Below are 16,605 nucleotides of genomic sequence, written 5' to 3'. Positions count from 1 at the left end.
GAGAGCACAGGCTGGATTTTCAGGAGCCTCCACAGCAATGGCCAGCCTGTGAGATTGCAGATCCTCAATCCAGCACTGGCACCAGTTTCTCCCTTGTCACAGAGAGAAAAAGTAAGGAAACTTCTTCTGCAATGCAATTTCTAGAGGAAAACAAAACCCCAAGAAGAACAAAACCACTGGCCATAGTGTGTATGCAGAGGAATCTACTACAGTCTTTATTCACTAGACACTGAGGTGGGTACAAAGGCTCATGGCAGAAGGAAAGTGACCTAGAGGTTCACATTTTGTGCAGCCCTCAGGTCACTTTTGTGCCTTGTGACATTCTCACTCTTCCTCTTCTATCCTCCCATGGAACTCCCGGCTCTTGGCTCGGAGCTTGTTGACCTGTGACTCTGCAATGTCAGCCCGCTCCTCGGCTTCCTCCAGCTCGTGCTGGATCTTGCGGAACTTGGAGAGGTTGACATTGGACAGCTCCTCCTGTGTGGAGAAAGGGAGTCAGTGGTGAGGAGCCCAGGGCAGGGTCTTCGTTCCTCTTGCACCTTGGCTTTGCTCAGCCGAAGCTTTTCCCTTGGGGAAAATCACCATCTCATTTATTCCACTGCTCAAATGTTACCCTCACACGTAACTCCTCATCCTTGCCTGTGAGGAAGATTCATTGTAGAAGGAACATAATGTGATTTAGACATAATTCTGCCTTGGAATGTGGGAAGGAAGCAATATAGACAACTTGAAATTTAATTTTTTTTTTTTAGTGCAGAATCAAACAATCAATTTCATCTGCAGATCCTTAAGTGGGGTTAGGAATTTATGAGAGACAACAATTACAAGAGGGCTCCTCTCATAAATTGCCTTAACAGAACCAGAAGCCCTACTCTGTGCTGGACTGTTGCCACAATGAAGAAGCCATACTCAGACAATCATAAATTCAGGGGCTGTAGGACTTCCCTCAGGACATCTCTGACTGCTGCAAGCCTAGAAACAGGCAAAGGTTCCTTGTACAATTATAAAAGCATAAAACAAAGCGGTTTGGGAGGGCAATTCCAACACCTTCCATATCTGCTATCAACACTCTAAAACTAAGTTTTTTTTCAAAAACTTTTAACACATTGTATTACTGATATCAGTTATAAGACTCCTTACAGGTTGCTTTGTGTTTCTAATGCAAAAAATGCTAGGTGCTTTTCCCCTCCTCAATAATCTTCTTAAAGGCTCGTTGGCACATCTAATCTATGATCCTTTCAAAGAATTTGAAGAACTACACTACTGATGAGTGGCATCTTCAGACTTTCTTCTATCTGTATCCCCAATGGCCAAAATGCACTCTCCAGGAAAGGGGTTCTTGCAAAGCACTCAGATACTCACAGCCTCCTCAGATTGTCTCTTGTAGGATTTCACTTTCATTTGCAGCTTGTCCACCAGATCCTGCAGCCTGAGGACATTCTTCCTGTCTTCCTCAGACTAGAGTGTTTCACAAACAGGAAAGAGATTCAGTTCCTGGTTCTGCATCACATGACATTAACAATTCCCCTTGGGGACAGTGTGTGCAAGATGTGACTCACTGTGGGAAAGCCCTGTGAGAGCAGAGTTCCTGCCTTACCTGGTAGGTGAGTTCCTTCACCCTCCGCTCGTACTTGCGCACGCCCTTCACGGCTTCAGCGCTGCGCTTCTGCTCAGCATCAACCTCCCCTTCCAGCTCCCGCACCTGCAAGGACAAGCCCATCCCTGCAGCTTCCCTGGCAATGTCTCTCCAAGGACACGCTCACTCAGGCACAGCCCCAGCCCTACACACCCTGGCCTCCAGCTTCTGGATCTGTTTCTTCCCTCCCTTCAGTGCCAACTGCTCAGCCTCATCCAGACGGTGCTGCAGGTCCTTCACCGTCTGGTCCAGGTTCTTCTTCATCCTCTCCAGGTGGGCACTGGTGTCCTGCTCCTTCTTCAGCTCTTCTGCCATCATGGCCGCCTGATCAGAGCAAAGGGTCAAAGCCATTTTAGGAATGGAGATATTTTGGGGAGAGTACATTCATTGTCAGCAATGCCAGGAGTGTCCAACTCACATCAGTGATGGCCTTCTTGGCCTTCTCCTCAGCATTGCGGGCTTCCTGGATGGTATCCTCCATTTCACCCTGGATCTGGGCAATGTCCGTTTCCAGCTTCTTCTTGGTATTGATCAGGCTGGTGTTCTGTGCAATGGGAAGGACATGGCAAGAGTTGAATTCTACAACCCGCCATAAGAACCCTCTACCAGAACAAAGACATTCCCCTTCCAGCTTCCAATTCTTACACTGAATAATTTTTACAATGGTTGTTTACAAAATGTCAGGCGTAGGCTTGGGAAACGGATGCAAAGCACGCCTTTCCTTGGGGACAGCAGCAGAGAGACCTTTCTAGTGCTGCTGGTTCTCTGGTAAATTCCAGCCCTCTGTGTTTGCTCAGTGTCAACACAGGTCCTTGCTCCCTGCCCTGACCTGGCTATGGAGGAGCTGGACACGCTCACTGGCATCCAGGAGCTCCTGCTCAGCCACTTTCCTCGACCGCTCCGTCTGCTCCAGGGCTGCCCGGAGCTCCTCAATTTCAGCCTGCAGCAGGTTTGCTCTACGCTCCACCATGGCCACCTGCTCCTTCAGGTCATCCTTTGATCTGAGAGCATCATCCAGATGGATCTGTGTGTCCTGCAAAGATAGAGAAAAGAAATTAGTAGGTGTCGGTCGCTTGAGTAGGATGTCAGTGATCTTATTTTTCTCTTTTCTGTTGCTTTGCTGAATGGACCTTGAGCACAGCCTGCGTGTTTCTCAGGTTCTTCTGTGCCTCTGCAGCCACACGGTTGGCATGGCTCAGCTGGATCTCCATTTCATTCAGGTCTCCCTCCATCTTCTTCTTCAGCCTCAGGGCTTCATTCCTGCTCCTGATCTCAGCATCCAAGCTGCTCTGCAAGGACTCCACAACTCGGATGTGGTTCCTCTTCATCTGGTCAATCTCCTCATCTTTCTCTGCTATCTTCCTGTCAATCTCAGCCTTCACCTGGTTGAGCTCAAGCTGCAGGCGCAGGATCTTCCCCTCCTCATGTTCCAGGGAGGCCTGGAGAAGTGGACACACACATTGATAACACCAATAAAACTACTGCTTCCTTTTACAGAATTGCAAAATATTTTGTGATATCTCAGCCATCTGCACACCCCAGCCAGAAGAGAGGACAACCCAGGCCTTTTCAGCACTATTTCCTCATATCTTTACTGCAGACACCAGTGGTCATGTACCTCAGCTTCCTCCAGAGCAGCCTGAATTTCAGATTTCTCCTGCTCTATCTGCTTCTTGACTTTCTCCAGCTCATGAATTGCCTTTCCTCCCTCCGCAATCTGCTCCGTGAGGTCGGAAATCTCCTCTGTGGGAACAAAGGTCAATGGCATGGTCAGGCTCTGAGCAGAATGGGAAGGGCCCTGTCCCACCAAGGTGACAGACATCTCTGCAGACCTGCAAGCACAGACCCATGGCCAATGGAGGTGATGGCTGATAGTGAGAAAGGCCAGGGAGGAGCAGAGGGACTTACGCTGCAAGTTCTTGTTCTCCCGCTTCATTGTTTCCAGGTGGTCCAAGGACTCCTCATAGGCATTCTTCATCTTGAACAGCTCCGTGCTGAGAGAGCGCGACTCCTTCTGCGAGGCCTCCAGCTCAGCCTGCGTTTCCTCATACTTCTGCTTCCATTCTGCCAGGATCTGAAGAGAAACAGGGTGTGAGTAGGGCTGTGGCCATCACGGGTTCATGCTCTGGCCAGGAATGCTGGTGCTGGAAGCCAAAAGACCTTGTCAAAGTTCTTCTGCTTCTTATCCAGAGCAGCACAGGCAGCATTGGATTTCTCCACATCAATCATCAGATCCTCCACTTCATTCTGCAGCCTCTGCTTTGTCTTTTCCAGGGAGGCACATTTGGCATTGACAGCCTCAACCTGTTCCTCTGCATCCTGCAGGCGCTGTGCGAGCTTCTTTCTGGAAGGCAAGGTCATCTCGCATGTTTACTGGGTATCAATGTGTGCTTTTTACTATATTGTGCCTAATCATTTTGCAGTTTGCAGTCACACAGTGTTAAGGGCTAGATTTATGCTGTACTTAGGATTTGCCTTTACTATAGCAGTAAATATATTATAGGATAAAATTTCTCACTTTGTATTTCTCTTCCCGAAATCATATCCATGACTTATTCCTCATAATACTGTGATGTCTTCCTTGCAATATCACCTTTGAATTTTAAGTCTTATTTTTCTGTATTTTCTATCACCACGTACTTGGCCTCCTCGAGCTCCTCCGTGCGCTGAATCGCGTCCGTCTCGTATTTGGTTCTCCACTGGGCCACTTCGCTGTTGGCCTTGGACAGGGCTCGCTGCAGCTCCCCCTTGGCCTCCTGCTCCTCCTCATATTGTTCCCGGAGCAAGTCACAGTCGTGGCGAGCGGACTGCAGGGCGTGGGCCAGGGCGTTCTTGGCCTGGGGGGGCAATTGGGTTGGGACAATTAATTTCCTGTGAGACAGTAAAATGTTAACTTGATGAAAATTGTTGAAAATTCTTTGATTGTGACATTTAAAGTCAGACTGAGAAAAAATTACATACTCATTCCATGTTTCGAGAATCTAGAATGCCTTCTCAGGTGAGATGATGGGTAAATTCTAAATGACAGCTATACTCTGCAAATCATTGAATCTTTTAAAATATGTTTTAAAGTTTCAGCTGCCACTGTGAAATAATAGAGTAAGATGTGCGGTTTCTTTTTAGATATATCTCAATCATTTTTCATATGTCATCATAAATTGATTAAAGACCTAAATTGTTTTCCATGTCTCAGTATCACACTTGGGGAGATGTCTTCCTCAGCTTTTCACACCAGAGAGGGAGGAGGTAAAATTTCTCACCTTGCTTGATAGCTCAAAAATTAAAATGATATATCTAACATTCTGATTTTATGTGAGAATAGGAAATATCTATAAAGAAAAAAGATTCCAAATCCAAAATCAACTCCCTACAGGAAATAACTTTACCTTTATTTCTTCCTCTAAATGTCTCTTTAGTTCCTCAATCTGTTGAGTGAATGCCTGTTTGCTTCTGGATAACTGGGATATCAAACCATCTTTTTCTTCCACCTGACGTGAATATTCACCTAAGAAAGTTTCCGGAGAGTTTGCCATTTTAAATCAATATTAAGTCAGTATTTCTTTTAAGCACAGTATACCAGCTAACAGAGAATAGATCAATTTAAATAAAGTATCAATCTTTTTTCCCATTATCACTGACTACAGGTTGTTCCATTCCAGAGGGGTATAGGGTGTATTACCTGACTCTGTCTGCAGACGAGCTCTTTGAGCATTGAGGTCATTGATCATGCGCTGATGCTCCTCATCCTTGCTCTTAATCTCACTCAGTTGATCTTCCAGTGTGCGGCACATCTTCTCCAGGTTTGCCTGTGCATCAAAGTCATATAAGAAAAGAGGACTACCACTAAGTTCTAGCATTCTGTCCTCAAGGTGAAAACAAAAATGCAACAGGATGTGGTAGCATAATACAATCAGAATCAAAATCATGTATTAGGGCATGTATAATAGGACAGTAACGTGACAGAAAAGCTGCACCTTGGCTTTGGAGACGGACTCCATGTTGCTAGCCAAGTCGTCAATCTCCATCTTCAGCTCACTCTTCTCCTTCTCCAGCTTCTGCTTCACGCGTTGCAGGTTGTCGATCTGCTCGCCCAGCTCAGCTGTGCTGTCCGCGTGCTTCTTGCGCAGGGCGGCAGCCGTGGCTTCGTGCTGCAGCGTGGCCTCTTCCAGGTCACGGCGCATCTTCTGGAATTCTGCCTCACGCTTCTTGTTCATCTCCACCTGAGCTGCTGTGGCCCCTCCAGCTTCTTCCAGGCGCTCGCTGATCTCCTCCAGCTCCCTGGACAGGTCAGCGCGATGCTTCTCTGCTTTGGCACGAGAGGTTCGCTCTGCCTCAATTTCCTCCTCCAGCTCCTCAATACGGGCCTGCAGAACACCAGGGACCCTTCACACCCGTGCCCTCCTCCTGCCTGAGCTGAGCCTGAGCAAGGCAGGGGAAGGAACAGAGACTTGCCTGCAGCTCCTTGATCTTCTTCTGAAGTTGCACACCCAGGGCTTGTTCATCCTCAATGTTGCTCTGGATCTGGCTGATTTCAAAGTCTTTCCTTTGGGCCAAGTGAACCATGTTAGAGCTCAAAGCAAAGAGACAAGTGCTCCAGCCCAGCACTCAGGTGCCCCAGAGCCACACTTACTTCTTCAGTTTCTCATCCAGCTGCTGCTTATCATTCTCCAAATCCATGATGCTGTCCTGGGCCAGCTTCAGGTCTCCTTCCAGCTTCCTCTTAGCTCTCTCCAGGTCCACACGCAATTTCTTCTCTTGCTCCAGAGACCCTTCCAGCTAAACACAACAAGACCATCAGGGCTCTGCCAGCCAGGTCAGGCTCCATACCTGTCCTGTTCCTGCTCTGTGTGTGCTTACATCATCCACTTGCTGTTCCAGCTTGGTCTTGGCCTTGCTCAGAGTATTGACTTTGTCTTCCTCTGCCTGCAGGTCATCCAGGGTCTGCTGATGGGCCTCTTGGAGGGCTTTCTTCTCTTTTGTCAGCTTGGCAATGGTCTCGTCCAAGGCTGCCATCTCCTCAGTCAGGTTTTTCACCTTTGAGAAGAAAGAAGCAAGTCCAGACAGACAATGGTGCTTAAAACTTTCTAACAAGACAAGTCTTTCCAGAGTGTGAGTGACAGGTTCTACCTCATACCTTGTTTTCGGTGGCGTGTTTTTCCTTCTCCACCTTGGCCAGTGTTAGCTCAAGGTCATCAATATCTTTCTTCAGCTCTGAACACTCATCCTCCAGCTTCCTCTTCTTGGCTGTCAGCTCAGCATTAATTTCTTCTTCATCCTCAGCCCTTTCCGTCAACTCCTTAATTTTGGCTTCCAGCTGGATTTTGTTTTTGATGAGCTGGTCACACCTTTCCTCAGCATCAGCCAAGCTATCTGCTTCCTGGTGGGTAGACAGAAATTAGTAGATTCTAATGTGTTTAACTTTCTCTGTTCTGACTGTTTTATGACTGAGTAGCATCTGAACCTGACCTCCAACTCCAGCAACAGAAAGTTCTTAACTGCTAATTACCAAGAAAAGAGTGGATAGCTTTTCCTGCACCTGCATTTGCAAATATCGCTTTCTAGTGTTGTTTGCATTTTACCACAAAAAATAATTAATTATTCTACCTAGTGTCAAGGATCTACATATGACTCCATCCACTGAAGACGGGAGCACTGGCTCGCAATTGAAACTCTCTGTATCTTTGCACTGTCTGTCAGACTGCCTACCACATCTCTTCCAGAAATTTTTTCCTCACCTTCATGTACATATGATGGATAATTTCCTAAATTAATGACTTTTGGGCTTCTATAGTCTGATCTTCTGTTCATAAAGAACAGCCCAAATGTATATACTTATTCTCTGATTGATAAATTAAGGTGATAAACTCACAGCCTGCACTTGGAGCTGCAGGTCATTTTTTTCCTGCACCAGTTTCACCATTTTCTCCTCAAGCTCTTTCCGCTTTGCTTCAGACTTTGCAAGCTCCTCCTTGGTTTTCTCAAACTCCTGTTTCATATTGGCCATCTCCTTCTCAGACTCTGCACTCTTCAGCAAGGGCTTGATCTTGAAGAACAGCTTCATCCATGGCCAGTGTTTGACATTCATGAATGCACGAATGTTGTACTGGATGCAGAAGATGGATTCCCTGAGGCGTAATTAAAAAGTACAATGAATATTCTCAGTCTGTTGAGTGTCTTCACTTTCCCATGAGAAAAATGAGTCTGTAACAGAAGAAGAGGAAGGTGTACCTCCGCTCCACCATTCTCTGGTACTCCACCCTCATCAAGAAGCCTCTGCACCTGGCCTGGGTGCGGGTGATGAGCTGTGCCAACTTCTCATCCCTCATCTCCTCCAGGAGTCCCAGCAGCCCAGCTTTGAAGAACACCTTGAGAGAGGCAATGTTGCAGCACATCACTATCAAGTAGAGAGAGCAAAGCCCAGGCAGGCAGTGAATGGGGGGTTTGTACCTTGGTGTGTCCAAATTTGTACTGGGTGTGGTCCACATCGATTGACCCAAGGAGCTTCTCAGAAGCCTTCTTGCTATCGATGAACTGTCCCTCAGGGATGGCACTGGCATTAAGCACCTTGTATCTGTGGAATCAGAAGAAGATGAGGCTAATTTTTTCCAACCAACACACAGTAGCCACTAAGCCCCATCAACTGTTTTTGAAAACAGAGCAGTCTAAATGGAGCCATGAATGAACCAACATTGCTTCCAATGATGCTGACAAGCGCAGAGCTCTCACCTCTGTTTGAAGTCAGCATAGAGGACTCTGCTGGGGAACCCTTTCCTGCAAATCCTGATCCCTTCCAGCACGCCGTTACAGCGCAGCTGGTGCAGCACCAGCTCGTGCTCCATGGCACCTGGCAATGCAGAGCACAAATGAGTGGCCCAGAGTGCAGTGCAGAGGGGAATGGATGTATCAGAGCAAGGATCTTTCTGCTTGGGGCTCTTACCAGGTGTTTTAGTCTCATTGGGGATGATACAGCGCACAAAATGGGGGTGAGTGCTCCGCAGATTGGTCATCAGCTTGTTGAGATTCTCCTAGAGGAACCAGTTACGAGTGTGAGTTTCCTTGTATCGAGTGTTTGATGCACCAAGGCCAGGTAATGATTTTTCAACTTCTCAAGCTGGGTTTTGCAGCATTTATATAAAGCCACAGAAATCAAAACATTTTTTCTATTTGAAGATACTGAGCAACAGACTGAAATACTACAGTGCTGCTATTGGTTCAGTTAAAACTTATATAAAATTTCACACATTCTCAAAAAATAAATTACCTAGTTTTTTCACATTCTGCCTTCAGAAGTCAACCTACCTTAATTTTTAAAAAATATGGATATATTGCAATGAGATATATATCACCCTAGAAATTATTTTCAAGCTCCCCATAGAAATGAAGGAATACTAATATTACCATTCTAATATATGTCTGACCTAAAGACATAAAAAATATGAAGATCTGAATGATATCTGCTAATTAAAAAAAAAAAAGAAAATAAAGAAAACCACCACAAATTAAATTTCCATGATTTTTGAAGACTAAATGCTTATTTTTGGACATATTTGCCATGTTAAAATTGATGCTGGAAAACCTGATGTGGAATTTCCAAAGAAATTTACCCCCTTTACAGTAATATACAATAGCTCTTTCAAATTGAATATTAGCTCATCCCCTTTCTTCAAATTTCAGAGATAACAGAGACAGTACTATACCCGGAAAAGAGCTGAGACAGTCTGGAAGGAAGAACCCTTCTTCTTTCCTCCCTTCTTGCCACCACCAGTCTCTGTGAATGGAATAAAGGAAAAAAAAAATTAAATTAACACAAAACAACTTTAAATGTTTTGTGTTTATGGCTTTAATTCTGTTACAATCATCCCACACTTTTCTTAAAACTGACCTGCATCTGCTCCACCATAGTTGGCAAAGAGTAAAGCCAAGGTCTTCACAGATGATTTCTGGTACAGCCCAATGACAGTTTCATTCAGAGGGTCCTTGTTCTTCTCCAGCCAGCCAGAGATGTTGTAGTCCACTGTGCCAGCGTAGTGCACCAGGGAAAAGTGAGCCTCAGCCTTGCCTTTGGCAGGTTTGGGCTTCTGGAAGTTGTTGGACTTGCCCAGGTGCTGGTCATAGAGCTTGTTCTTGAAAGAGGTGTCAGTTGCCTTGGGGAACATGCACTCCTCTTCCAGGATGGAGAAAATGCCCATGGGCTGGGAGAGATTATAACAGACAAGAGGGAGAAACAGGTTAGAAAGGAGACATCTCTTGGTTGGAAAGTTGCTGAAGTCAGAAAAGGAAGCTGTTCACATAGGGACTTTAAGACAGAGAAAATCAACTAAGGCTCAACTTTTTTCAGTGCTGTTGTTTCATTCAAAATTATGAAAATGCCTTTGCTGATGAAATTATGATAGATATGACAATGTAAAATACTGTTCTCTCCATAAAACCTGTTTACTGATAAGTACTTAGATAACATGACCACCTTTTTCACTTCATTTTGTAATTTGGCAATGAATTCTCTCACCAAAAGTCCTGGTATCTGAGTAATGATCTCCAAAAACTCTAATACCCTGTTTCCACTTTCATAAAGCATATATTTGAAGAGGCCAAAATATTCTCATATACTTCTTAGCTGTTTCTCTTGCCAAGCATCAAACACCCAATTTATATTCAACTTGAACAGGAAGGATACCTTCTCAATGAGCTCAATGCAGGCAGCCAGGTCCATCCCAAAATCAATGAATGTCCATTCAATTCCCTCCTTCTTGTACTCCTCCTGCTCCAGCACGAACATGTGGTGGTTGAAGAACTGTTGCAGTTTCTCATTGGTGAAGTTGATGCACAGCTGCTCAAAGCTGTTGTACTGCAAGACATAAAAAGACATACAATGCTTTCAAGGATCAGCACTATACAAGGGTGTTTTCTTGTACAATCCTAATTCACCATGTTTTATACTTTAAGTACAAGTCCCCTGTATTGTTTTCCTTTGCTATCTCTCTAGGATAGGCTTTGTATTTAGACAAGAGAGGTTTCTAATTTAGAATAATTAGAAAATTATCTTTCTATTCTATTGTTTTTTCAGGATTAAAAACATGATTCCAAAAGCCGTATGATGAAGTTTAAGGAGACAGTCACTTCTATGAAATATATTTCAAATTTCTTAATTATAGTTCTATAAAAATGTTAGGAAAACTGTGCTACTTACATCAAAGATCTCAAAGCCAGCAATGTCCAGGACACCAATGAAGTACTGCCTGGGCTGCTTTGTGTCCAGCTGCTGGTTGATGCGAACAACCATCCACAGGAACATCTTCTCATAGACAGCCTTTGCCAGGGCACCCACTGAATTGTTCACCTAAAGCATAGAGAAAGCTTTGGAGATTACTATACATGGCAGAGGAGAATCTATGGAAACCATCACAGCATGCTCCACATGACCATATTTTTTCTACCTGCTGCACAGTTTGGCCCTTGGTCACGTATTCATTCCCCACTTTGACGCGGGGGTAGCAGAGGGCCTTGAGCAGGTCTGCTGAGTTCAGACCCATCAGGTAGGCAGCCTTGTCAGCAACTATCACCAGAAAAGACAGAAGAGTAGATATTTAAAATTCCTAAAAGTCAGTGCTTGACTGTCCCAATTGTGTTGTCCACAAGGTTGCACAGCAGTATCTGTCAAAGCTAAAAAGCTAGTTTCTCTTTTTGTGTTCAGAACTCAGAGTCCATAACTCTTTCTGAGCTTCAATTTCTGCAAACATTCTTCAAGAGAGCTCATTGTCTTTATCGTCTTTCAGATGACAGTATGGAACTTCAAACTTTCTAGTCATATAGGAGGAGGATTTTTCACTCAGAAAGATGGAGGTATGGACTGTCCGTCCAGCTGTGCAATGATTAATGAAGTACACATCTCATGTCAGCGTTCTCTCCAGTAGGTGAGTGTGAAGAGGAGCACAGCCTTCTGTCTTGTTAGGCCTGAGCCATTTCACTGCTCCATACTACAGCAGAGCTTGCAAGGTGTATTTCAGCTTAAGTATGATTAGCAATGTTACAGCAATTGACACGAAAGTCTCCTGGCTTCCTGTTGGTGTACATTGGACCTCTTATATAGTAGTTACAGAGGAAAAAGTACAGATATCATTGAATGAGACAAATGCCTCAACTGGCATCTAGTCATGGAGTAACTACTGTTATTCTTAGTTTATACATTTAAAGCCTGAAATCTGTGTAAGTCCTTATGTAATAAAGACTATCTCCTTTGGAAAGCTTGTTCTCTGCTGATACCTTCTGTGCCATCAGGCTCTGCCTGCTCCTCTCGTTGTTTCTGCTTGAACTTCAAGTTCCCATAGTGCATGACAGCCCCTGTCAGCTTGTAGATGGCTGTTTTCTCATCAGCACTGAAGCCCAGGATGTCAATGGCACTCTGGGAAAAGAAACACAATGTATATATACCAGGCTCAAGTCTACCAGATGGCAATTTGGTAAAGTTACTCACATCTGTGGCCATCAGCTCCTCCTGGTCATCAATGCTGGGAACTGTGATCTCACCTTGACTCACAAAGTGGAAATCATAAGGGTTGGTAGTAATGAGGAGCATGTCTGAAAGCAGCAGAAGGAGAAAAACAAGCTTAATTTAGTTTCCAGATAGCACAATAACACAGATAACTATTGCTCAGTGATCTTCCTTCAAAAAAAGTTGGTGATCTTTCCTACCAATTAGCTCTGGCTTCTTGTTGGACATGATCTGATAAAAGATGTGGTAGCTCCTTTCCGCCTTGAGCTGGAAAGTGACTCTGGACTTCTCCAGCAGATCTGGAAAGTAGGACACAGTCAAGCACAAGAAGTGGGGAAGGCAGGAGGGAAGGGAGATCGAGCCAGAAGGGTCTTACATGTTTCAATGTCAGCAGAAGCCAGTTTGCCTGTGGCACCAAAATGGATTCTGATGAATTTACCCTGAAAGCAGCAGGAAAGTCAATTGAGACTTATTTTATCAACCTGGATAGCAAGAATATTCAAATTGGTGTTGACAGTTGTCCCAAGCAACAACTCACAAAGCGTGAGGAGTTGTCGTTCCTCACGGTCTTGGCGTTTCCAAAGGCCTCCAGCAGTGGGTTGGCGCTGATGATTTGATCCTCAAGCGTTCCCTGCAGGGTGATAATTATTGCTAGTTATCCTTTCCAAAAATCATGTCAAGAATAATGGAAAGCAACATGTATCTACTAATTTACCTGCATTTTGCCTGATGCATGTTCCTCCTTCTTCTTCTCTCCACTGGCTGCAATTGTTGCAAAGTACTGGATGACACGCTTGGTGTTCACAGTCTTCCCGGCCCCGGATTCTCCGCTGCCCAAGCCAAGAGAGAAGCAGAGGGTGCGTGGTGAGGCAGGAGGGGCCCTGGCACCGGGCAGCCCCGCAGGGACCCGCGCAGGGGGTGTACGTACGTGATCAGGATGGACTGGTTCTCCCGATCTGTGAAGAGACAGAGGTAAGAAACAGAGATAAGAAATTCAAGAACTAGGAGAAAAATAAGAAGTGAAGCTTCCAGAGGAGTGAGGAACAGAAAATAGAAAAAAGTGCCCAAGGAATTCTAGTAGGTACTTTTGATTCTGGTCAGTGGTACTGCAGCTCTTAGCAACTGGTTCTATAAAGGAATCACTGCAGAGAAACTTCAGTAATCTTATGCCTGTCCTGACATTGTCTTTCCATCAAGCTATTTATTTTTCTTTTAATCGGCAAGTACAGCTTATGAAAATATTGAGGTTATAATTGTTTTGTATGTAAATTCTTCTGAAGCTAAAAGTCTCTAAAATAATCTTATCAAAATTTGGAGGCCTCACTAATTACAGAAACATCTGACCAACATCTTTCATCCTTTTTCACCTCTATTTTTTTAATCCCTTTATATACAGAAATTATGCCTTCTTTAGATTATATATCAACAAGACTCATTTTTTATTTTTCTATTCTGAATGTATTTCCCAGAGTCTAAGAAAAGAACAGGAGGACAAGTTCTAAAATTCTGCACACCTTTAATTTCAATGCATATATAAGGAAGAGAAAATGAAGGGCGAAAAGAAGAGGGAAAAGTAGAAAGAAATTTTTTGAAGTCACTCAATTTCAATCCCAAAAGCTTTATTTTTTCTTTGATATTGTTTTATGAAGCTTACTTTTCACTATACAATGCAATTGATTTATACATGCAGCTACAGATCAGTGCACAAGCTCCAGAGATCATTAAAAGCTGCATGTAATTTAGATCACATGGCCATCCTCTATGTAATAAAATTCATTTGCATATTAAATGCCCCAGGTGAGGTTTACATACCTCTTTAAGGTAAAGCATTCTGTTTTATTTGTCAGCACTGATGCTTGAAAATTTAAATCGATATTATGCACATCATTTATAGGGTATGTATCATTTAACTGTAACCTGTACTCTCTGTCTGACACTAATTTAGTGATTAAGATGGATAAGTCCATCCATAAATATAAATTCCATTATAGTCATAAGGTCTAACCCACAAAATAGGTTATTTCTTTCCAGTGGATTCGCACCCACTAGGTTATGTCCAGGTCTTTAGAGATTCTAATGAGAACACTGACACTCAGCTCTCACAGACCATTGGAGTTAAGTGAATTAATCCTCTATTAATTTCACACACACAAATTTTTTTGAGCATGGCATGGTATTTCCAGAGAATACCCTGAATTTCCCTCTACAGATAGACAATTTCAAGAGCAGCTCAAAGAAAACCAGGTACTCACCAGTCAGCATGGACTGATAGGCGTTGTCAGAGATGGAGAAGATGTGTGGAGGGGCCTCCTGGCGCTTCTTGCCTCGGTAGGCCAACACCACCTCGGGGTTATACACCGGCAGCCACTTGTAGGGGTTGACGGTGACGCAGAAGAGACCCGAGTAGGTCTGTGAGGAAGGGACACAGCACTCAGGCTTCCCCTGAGCCTGGCCCAGCAGCTCCTGAGGCTGCCCAGAGGAAGCTGCTGCTGCCACTTACGTAGATCATCCAGGCTGCGTAACGCTCTTTGAGGTTGTACAGCACGGCGGGTTCGTGGAGGTGGGTCATCATGGCCATGTCCTCGATTTTGTCATACTTGGGAGGGTTCATGGAGAAGACTTGGTCTTCCTTCACAGTCAGGGTCTGCCAAGGAAACAAAAGATCCACATGTATCACCTAAAAGCTCAAAGTGGGAATCAAATATTGTCTTTCATCTTTGTTTTTGACTCACCTCTCCCCCTTCAGTCTTGACAGTGACTTTGCCCAGTTCCCTGCTCTGGATTGTCCCTTTCACAAAGGATTCTTTGGGATGAGCCACAAAGACTGATGACTTGGCATCAAAAGGTTTGTTCTGAGCTGCAATTCTCTCCTTTTCTGATTTTCGGAGATAAGGAGCCGCCTCCCCAAAAACAGCCATCTCAGCGTCTCCAGAGGCCATGTCTGTCCTCTAATGAAAGCTTGTCAGCAGATGTATCTTGTGAAGAATAAAATGTTACTGGTCATCAAGAAGAATAATACAATTAATACCAATAAGAAAGCTCTTTGATGTTTAGCAAATAAATTCCTAGTTAGTCTCCAAAATTAACTCTTAGGAAGAAACCATTTAAATCCACTTCGATTTGAAGATAAAAATATCCTTTTCTCTTACCCAGGAGTAAGCCTTAGACTTCTACAACATGTAGATCTTGTAACAGTAAATAGAACTTCTTAATATTGAGTACAATTTGGTAAGTCACCCTGAATTCTGACAAGGTTTGAGTTTTTCACATAAAATAATCTACAGTCATAGAAAAATCACTCTCTGTTCTGGTTCTTAATTATGAGCAATGAGTCTTCAAGAGAGTACTTTCTTGCTGAAAGGATTACCTTTTCTGTTAAAAATGTAAAATTACTTCATTTTTTAGATCCTCCCTATTTCCAACTATCTAGCCTAAGCAAGTTCAGCTGGAATATAAAAGGATTTATGAAGAGAAATTGTGCAGCTCTTTAAAGGTCCTATCCTAGAAAATAGATTAGGAATGGATTATTCAGTGTATTACCTTTGGGTAACAGCTTGTATCCTGGAATATGGCCAGCCCTGTAAAATAGGAATGGCAGTTGTTTCTTATTGCTGAACACAATTCCATAAAATACTGTAGATTGAAAATACAGGCATGCATCAAAATTACACTGAAAACTTTTGTTCACATGGGCACTCCCTCATGGAAATAGTTGCTAGAGACAGAAGAAATGAAACAGGATATCGCAAGGACATTTTTCTCTTTCTTCAGGCTCATGAAATGCATGCACTTACCTGGAAGCCTTCTGCGGAGACAGGGTAGACTTGTCTCTGGCAGATTTTATAGTGTCTCGTCTGAAGATGATGCAGATGGTCCCCCTTTCTTCGGTCAAAACATTTCTGGCAAACCTTTTTTGGAGAAGCATTGTCTGTCAAACTAAGGGCATAATTGTCACTTGATTTGAATGATATTATTAGAACATTTTTATATCTTACTGACTACGTGAATACATCTATAAATAATTTGTCAAGAGTGTTAAGGAGAGAATCTAGACTACTCAAGGCACTTAGAGAACTTGCATGGTTCTATTGCTGCCTTTCTCAGTGATGTGCTCCTTGACCCATGGTAGTTTCCTTGGTATGTTTATACCACAACTTTTCAGCCATGTAATGGTGATGACAACGCCTATGATGCTTTAAGAACATATGCATTGGGAGGAACAGCGAAAATATGTCAAAAACTAGAAAATAATGTTGGGAGGCAGTTTTCAGTGGTATTTTCTAAAAAGCAGGAAGTAAAATTCTTTTATAGTTGAGTTTTCTGTATATGACACTCTCAATAGCTGAAATTATTTTACATAAAGTGAGCTGGGAGCCTGATCCCAAGTAATGGGAGACTCTACTTTGATATGGAGCTCTTGAATAGATTCCTGAGCTGACTGTTGAGGAATCAAATGTTGCAAATGAGTTAAGGTTGCTTG

At 43.6% G+C, this 16,605-nt stretch overlaps 1 protein-coding gene across 1 annotated transcript; it reads right to left on the bottom strand.

The window, feature by feature from the left end:
- Positions 1-183: 183 nt before the first annotated feature.
- LOC110474898 (myosin heavy chain, skeletal muscle, adult) lies at positions 184-15,064 on the bottom strand. The gene is made up of 38 exons (XM_077787327.1): positions 14,858-15,064; positions 14,626-14,769; positions 14,378-14,534; positions 13,054-13,081; positions 12,841-12,955; positions 12,664-12,756; positions 12,502-12,565; positions 12,326-12,424; positions 12,108-12,211; positions 11,897-12,035; positions 11,071-11,189; positions 10,824-10,973; positions 10,311-10,481; positions 9,519-9,828; positions 9,334-9,404; positions 8,574-8,661; positions 8,363-8,480; positions 8,084-8,207; positions 7,865-8,001; positions 7,506-7,761; positions 6,771-7,013; positions 6,494-6,670; positions 6,267-6,412; positions 6,089-6,179; positions 5,611-6,000; positions 5,316-5,442; positions 5,023-5,141; positions 4,277-4,473; positions 3,797-3,980; positions 3,545-3,710; positions 3,255-3,379; positions 2,767-3,075; positions 2,466-2,669; positions 2,055-2,180; positions 1,790-1,960; positions 1,598-1,702; positions 1,363-1,458; positions 184-477 (listed from the first exon to the last, which is right to left on the bottom strand). Exons 1-38 carry the CDS (start codon positions 15,062-15,064, stop codon positions 325-327), a joined length of 5,823 nt encoding a protein of 1,940 aa, XP_077643453.1. The 3' UTR covers positions 184-324.
- Between the last annotated feature and the right edge of the window lie 1,541 nt (positions 15,065-16,605).

The sequence above is a fragment of the Lonchura striata genome, chromosome 19, assembly GCF_046129695.1.
Source record: "Lonchura striata isolate bLonStr1 chromosome 19, bLonStr1.mat, whole genome shotgun sequence".
Classification (NCBI taxonomy): Eukaryota; Metazoa; Chordata; class Aves; order Passeriformes; family Estrildidae; genus Lonchura; species Lonchura striata.
Note: the sequence above shows the minus strand (reverse complement) of the source record. Positions and strands in the feature narration are given on the sequence as shown.

Bases quoted from the DNA above. Each gene is read 5' to 3' on its own strand.
- LOC110474898 (XM_077787327.1), bottom strand. From the start codon at position 15,064: ATGGCCTCTGGAGACGCTGAGATGGCTGTTTTTGGGGAGGCGGCTCCT. The intron at 5,443-5,610 runs GTGCAGCTTTTC...TTTGATGCACAG, and splicing joins AGTCCGTCTCCAAAGCCAAG to GCAAACCTGGAGAAGATGTG. The intron at 2,670-2,766 runs GTCCATTCAGCA...CTATCTTTGCAG, and splicing joins ACACGCAGGCTGTGCTCAAG to GACACACAGATCCATCTGGA.